Below are 6500 nucleotides of genomic sequence, written 5' to 3' on the forward strand. Positions count from 1 at the left end.
TACTGGGCGGCACGGTGGTGTAGTGGTTAGCGCTGTCGCCTCACAGCAAGAAGGTCCTGGGTTCGAGCCCCGGGGCCGGCGAGGGCCTTTCTGTGTGGAGTTTGCATGTTCTCCCCGTGTCCGCGTGGGTTTCCTCCGGGTGCTCCGGTTTCCCCCACAGTCCAAAGACATGCAGGTTAGGTTAACTGGTGACTCTAAATTGACCGTAGGTGTGAGTGTGAATGGTTGTCTGTGTCTATGTGTCAGCCCTGTGATGACCTGGCGACTTGTCCAGGGTGTACCCCGCCTTTCGCCCGTAGTCAGCTGGGATAGGCTCCAGCTTGCCTGCGACCCTGTAGAAGGATAAAGCGGCTAGAGATAATGAGATGAGATGAGATCTTCTTTACTGTTCGGAATCAATCAATCAATCAATCAAATCAGTATATTTACAGGTGCACCTGCCTTCTAGCTGGACTCATTGGCTCTTTTGTCAGGTTCATTGGTCTATATGCAGTTGAGTTAGTTAGTCAGCAACTCAGCTGGCAAACATGATTAATATTGTTGACCTGATTTTGAAAGAGTCTTTTGATACTCTTGAGGAGACACCCACAAATGAAACCGACATGACACATACAGATATACTACGATATAATGCTCATGTGCTTCCTTTGTTTTAAAAACTACCAGCTGGCACTGGCCTGTTGATATGCACATTTGTCAGCCCGTCTCAATGTTGTGTGTTAATGAAAAGGGAAAATCCCAGGGCCACTGCTGACTCAGTGGTATCTACTGTAGGTGGTGGGCCATTCTCTGTGATTCTGAATGGTAGTCTGCATGGCACTGATTGAGGTCATGTAGCATGTACACTCCTTTGCTGGAATTCTTAAACACCTCAGTATCACTGTTGAGTTGAGAATCGTCTGCCCACATCAGTCCTGTCATATGACCACTGATGAAAGCCTATAGAAACACTGTGCATGAAACATGTGAGCTAGGGACAGTAACTGCACACCTACAAGGTGTACAAAGTACCTTGTCGGTGGTTCCCTTCCATTGACGGACAGAGTGCAATGAGACTGATTAATTATGTACTAGTGCATCTCAAAAAATTAGAATACCATGAAAAAGTTCCTTTTTTCATAATTTAATTCAAAAAGGTAAACTTTCATATATTCTATATTCATTACATGTAAAGTGAAATATATTTAAAGCCTTTTTTGTTTTAATTTTGATGATTATGGCTTATAGCTCATGAAAATCAGAAATCCAGTATCTCAAATTATTAGAATATTCCCTAAGATCAATCAAAAAAAGGATTTATAATACAGAAATGTCCAACTTCTGAAAAGTATATTCATTTATACACTCAATACTTGATTGGGGCTCCTTTACCATGAATTACTGTATCAATGTGGTGTGGCATGGAGGTGATCAGTCTGTGGCACTGCTGAGGTGTTATTGAAGCCCAGGTTGCTTTGATAGTGGCCTTCAGCGTATCTGTATTTTTGGGTCGGGTGTTTCTCATCTTCCTCTTGACAATACCCCATAGATTCTCTATGGGGTTCAGGTCAGGAAAGTTGGCTGGCCAATCAAACACAGTAATATCATGGTCAGCAAACCATTTGGTAGTAGTTTTGGCACTGTGGGCAGGTGCTAAGTCCTGCTGGAAAAGGAAATCAGCATCTCCAAAAAGCTGGTCAGCAGATGGAAGCATGAAGTGCTCTAAAATCTCCTGGTAGATGGCTGTGTTGACTTTGGACTTGATAAAATACAGTGGACCAACACCAGCAGATGACATGGCACCTCAAATCATCACAGACTGTGGAAACTTCACACTGGGCTTCGAACACCTTGGATTCTGTGCCTCTCCACTCTTCCTCCAGACTCTAGAACCGTGATTTCCAAATTAAATGCAAAATGTACTTTCATCTGAAAAGAGGACTTTGGACCACTGAGCAACAGTCCATTTCTTTCTCTCCTTAGCCCAGATAAGACACTTCTGACATTGTCTCTGGCTCAGGAGTAGCTTGATATTAGGAATGGGAAAGTTGTATACCCTTTCTTGAAGATGTCTGTTCGTGATGGGTCTTGATACACTGACATCAGCCTCAGTCCACTCCTTGTGAAGGTCTCCCAAGTTCTTGAATCAACTTTTCTTGACAATCCTCTCAAGACTGCGGCCATCCCTGTTGCTTGTGCACCTTTTCCAGCCACCCTTTTCAGCAATGACCTTTTGTGGCTTACCCTCCTTGTGGAGGGCGTCAGTGATCATCTTCTGGACAACAGTCAAGTCAGCAGTCTTCCCCATGATTGTGGTTGTGTGTACTGAACTAGACCGAGAGATACACCGTGTACATACTGTTTTACTCAAACTTGAAATGAAATATTCTAATATTTTGAGATGGTTTTTTTATGTTTTTGTACTGTATGTCATACTGATTAAAATTAAAATAGAAAAATGCTTGAAACATTTTAGTTTATGTGTAATGAGTCTATAATATATAAAATTTTCACTTTCTTAAATAACTGATGGAAAATATTGAACTTTTTCACAATATTCTAATTTTTTGAGATGCATTAGTATAACAGGTGATCAGCTACAGCCAGTACACACATTATGTGCCTGATATAATGCCACATTAGTGTAGCAACAATGTAGGTATACTTATTAAACATTCTACTAAGTGTTTATTGTCATAACTGCTGATGCTCACATTGTAGCTAATGCTGGATTGTTATCTACGCTCTCTTATGTTGATTAATTTGTGCATCTCAGCATCTTTGTGGCCAACCTGGTTGGTCTCCAGCCACTGAAGCCTGCGGGTTCAGAGGGCTCAGACTCCTGTGAACAATGACTGATTCAGACACTTCATCCTCATCTGATCCCTTGCTGCACAAACCGCACACTCCCCTCCCATTTTCCTTACCTTTTCTGAGAGGGGGCAGTCATGTCTGGGAGAGGAAACCGCCACAAGCTGGGGAGTCACCTAGTCCACTTCCCATCAAGCGCAATCGCTCCTATTCTGCGTAAGTCGGAGCAAAACACTCCATGTTAGAGAAATATAATGAACCTTGGGTGCTGGAACAGTCTTGACTGTGCCATATCTCTAAAAGTGTGGCAGAATTTTGCTTTGCTTTCAATAATATGCATCCTAGACTCACTTTTCTCAATTATTGTCTCTGTCTTATCAGTACTGTGAGGTCCAGGTCTGGACCAGTTTTCAAGGGAGTCTGCAAGAACTTCTCTAGGTCCCAAGGACATGGTTTCATCCGACCTACTCATGGAGGAGAGGACATATTTGTTCATATCTCGGAGTGAGTGCACCATCAGAGAAATGATTATAACTGTGCTGCATCGGACTTTAGAATAATGCATATTTATAATTTTGTAAAATATACAAGTCAACGGAGCACTCTTTGTGCAATGCAATGCTCACCAGTATCTGAATACTGAAGAATTATATGTTTCTTCTGTTTATCAGTATTGAGGGTGAATATGTACCAGTTGAGGGAGATGAAGTGACCTACAAAGTGTGCCCTGTTCCACCGAAGAATCTGAAGTTCCAGGCTGTAGAAGTGGTAATCACTAACCTTACACCAGGAACAAAGCATGAGACATGGTCTGGACAAGTTATCAGTTCATAGCTCAGACATTTACTCTTGCTAGAATGAAGAAGAGACATTTGGACAGGTTGAATTCTGACATGGAGAAGGAGAATGCAATTTTACAAAATAGCTGGAGGCTTTAAATATACATATACTAGTAGTTATGAACAAAAGCTTGAAATGAATGGTGTTATGTGTAAGTAGGTTATGGATGGAATTGGGGTTATGTAACTCCCAGGTGTTTAGTTTGGAAAATATGTGGTATAAACTATTTTGAAGGTGGTCTAACTAACTGGAGTTAGATGTTAGTTTGGCAGGTCTGACTGAGGTTTTAAAATGGCAGTAGAAATAATATAAAGTTTCCATCTGGTTAGCAGTGACGTTGGTCAGTCTGTTTGTATGTCTGTCTGTATTTATTTATTTATTTGTTTGTTTGTTTGTTTTAGGGTGAAGTTGATTTCATTGTTTTGGTGCATTGTAATTACATACTACTGACAACCAAAATGTCATCGTCTTATGGATGATTGAACTCTTAATAATTATAGAACAAATGAAAAATTTCTGTGACTGGAAATTTTAATTATCTTACCTCACAGTCAGGGGTGAACAAAGTACTGAGAAATTATACTTAAATGAAAATATAGATAATGCGTCAAAATGTTACTCGATTAAAATTGTCCGTATCCTGCCAAAAAATGTAATCAAGTGAAAGTCAAATAATTAGGGCCAGCGGTGTGCATCCTCAAGTTCCACACGGCATTATTGTATCCATATTCAGACACACAAAGGTAGCTATAGCACTAACTTATTTGTGTAACATGAAAATGTCGAGCGTGGGTTTCCTCTAGGCGCTCTGGTTTTCCCCACAGTCCAAAGACATGCAGATTAGGCTAATTGGTGACTCTAAATTGACCGTAGGTGTGAATGTTAGCGTGAATGGTTGTTTGTCTCTATGTGTCAGCCCTGTGATGACCTGGTGACTTGTCCAGGGTGTACCCCGCCTCTCGCCCATAGTCAGCTGGGATAGGTTCCAGCTTGCCTGCGACCCTGCAGAACAGGATAAGCGGTTAAAGATAATGGATGGATGGATGAGAATGTTGAGGTTTATAACAACTTTGAAGATTTTTGTACTTTGAAGATTTAAATAAAAATGTAAGGAGCAAAAACTAAGTTTTTGTCATGAAAATGTACAACCCCGATTCCAAAAAAGTTGGGACAAAGTACAAATTGTAAATAAAAGCGGAATGCAATGATATGGACGTTTCAAAATTCCATATTTTATTCAGAATAGAACATAGATGACATATCAAATGTTTAAACTGAGAAAATGTATCATTTAAAGAGAAAAATTAAGTGATTTTAAATTTCATGACAACACATCTCAAAAAAGTTGGGACAAGGCCATGTTCACCACTGTAAGACATCCCCTTTTCTCTTTACAATAGTCTGTAAACGTCTGGGGACTGAGGAGACAAGTTGCTCAAGTTTAGGGATAGGAATGTTAACCCATTCTTGTCTAATGTAGGATTCTAGTTTCTCAACTGTCTTAGGTCTTTTTTGTCGTATCTTCCGTTTTATGATGCGCCAAATATTTTCTATGGGTGAAAGATCTGGACTGCAGGCTGGCCAGTTCAGTACCCGGACCCTTCTTCTACGCAGCCATGATGCTGTAATTGATGCAGCATGTGGTTTGGCATTGTCATGTTGGAAAATGCAAGGTATTCCCTGAAAGAGACGTCGTCTGGATGGGAGCATATGTTGCTCTAGAACCTGGATGTACCTTTCAGCATTGATGGTGTCTTTCCAGATGTGTAAGCTGCCCATGCCACACGCACTAATGCAACCCCATACCATCAGAGATGCAGGCTTCTGAACTGAGCACTGATAACAACTTGGGTCGTCCTTCTCCTCTTTAGTCCGAATGACACGGCGTCCCTAATTTCCATAAAGAACTAAAAATTTTGATTCGTCTGACCACAGAACGGTTTTCCACTTTGCCACAGTCCATTTTAAATGAGCCTTGGCCCAGAGAAGATGTCTGCGCTTCTGGATCATGTTTAGATACGGCTTCTTCTTTGAAATATAGAGTTTTAGCTGGCAACGGTGGATGGCACGGTGAATTGTGTTCACAGATAATGTTCTCTGGAAATATTCCTGAGCCCATTTTGTGATTTCCAATACAGAAGCATGCCTGTATGTGATGCAGTGCCGTCTAAGGGCCCGAAGATCACGGGCACCCAGTATGGTTTTCCAGCCTTGACGCTTACGCACAGAGATTCTTCCAGATTCTCTGAATCTTTTGATGATATTATGCACTGTAGATGATGATATGTTCAAACTCTTTGCAATTTTACACTGTCGAACTCCTTTCTGATATTGCTCCACTATTTGTCGGCGCAGAATTAGGGGGATTGGTGATCCTCTTCCCATCTTTACTTCTGAGAGCCGCTGCCACTCCAAGATGCTCTTTTTATACTCAGTCATGTTAATGACCTATTGCCAGTTGACCTAATGAGTTGCAATTTGGTCCTCCAGCTGTTCCTTTTTTGTACCTTTAACTTTTCCAGCCTCTTATTGCCCCTGTCCCAGCTTTTTTGAGATGTGTTGCTGTCATGAAATTTCAAATGAGCCAATATTTGGCATGAAATTTCAAAATGTCTCACTTTTGACATTTGATATGTTGTCTATGTTCTATTGTGAATACAATATCAGTTTTTGAGATTTGTAAATTATTGCATTCCGTTTTTATTTACAATTTGTACTTTGTCCCAACTTTTTTGGAATCGGGGTTGTAATTAGGTAAGGGTAGAAGTATTCAATTTCAACAACAATCAAGTATAAATACACCAGAATAATACTTAAGTATCGTAACAAAATACAACTACTCAAATATTGTCCACCCCTGCTCAAAATAA

At 40.7% G+C, this 6500-nt stretch overlaps 1 protein-coding gene across 1 annotated transcript; it reads left to right on the forward strand.

Moving 5' to 3' along the window:
* The first annotated feature begins 2830 nt into the window (after window positions 1-2830).
* On the forward strand, window positions 2831-3624 carry csdc2a (cold shock domain containing C2, RNA binding a). Its single transcript, XM_060938969.1, has 3 exons — window positions 2831-3006; window positions 3172-3294; window positions 3462-3624. Exons 1-3 carry the CDS (start codon window positions 2831-2833, stop codon window positions 3622-3624), a joined length of 462 nt encoding a protein of 153 aa, XP_060794952.1.
* The last annotated feature ends 2876 nt before the right edge of the window (window positions 3625-6500 follow it).

The sequence above is a fragment of the Neoarius graeffei genome, chromosome 14 (assembly GCF_027579695.1).
Source record: "Neoarius graeffei isolate fNeoGra1 chromosome 14, fNeoGra1.pri, whole genome shotgun sequence".
NCBI classification, from domain to species: Eukaryota; Metazoa; Chordata; class Actinopteri; order Siluriformes; family Ariidae; genus Neoarius; species Neoarius graeffei.

Bases quoted from the DNA above. Each gene is read 5' to 3' on its own strand.
- csdc2a (XM_060938969.1), top strand. From the start codon at position 2,831: ATGACTGATTCAGACACTTCATCCTCATCTGATCCCTTGCTGCACAAA. The intron at 3,007-3,171 runs GTAAGTCGGAGC...CTGTCTTATCAG, and splicing joins CGCAATCGCTCCTATTCTGC to TACTGTGAGGTCCAGGTCTG. The intron at 3,295-3,461 runs GTGAGTGCACCA...TCTGTTTATCAG, and splicing joins ATATTTGTTCATATCTCGGA to TATTGAGGGTGAATATGTAC.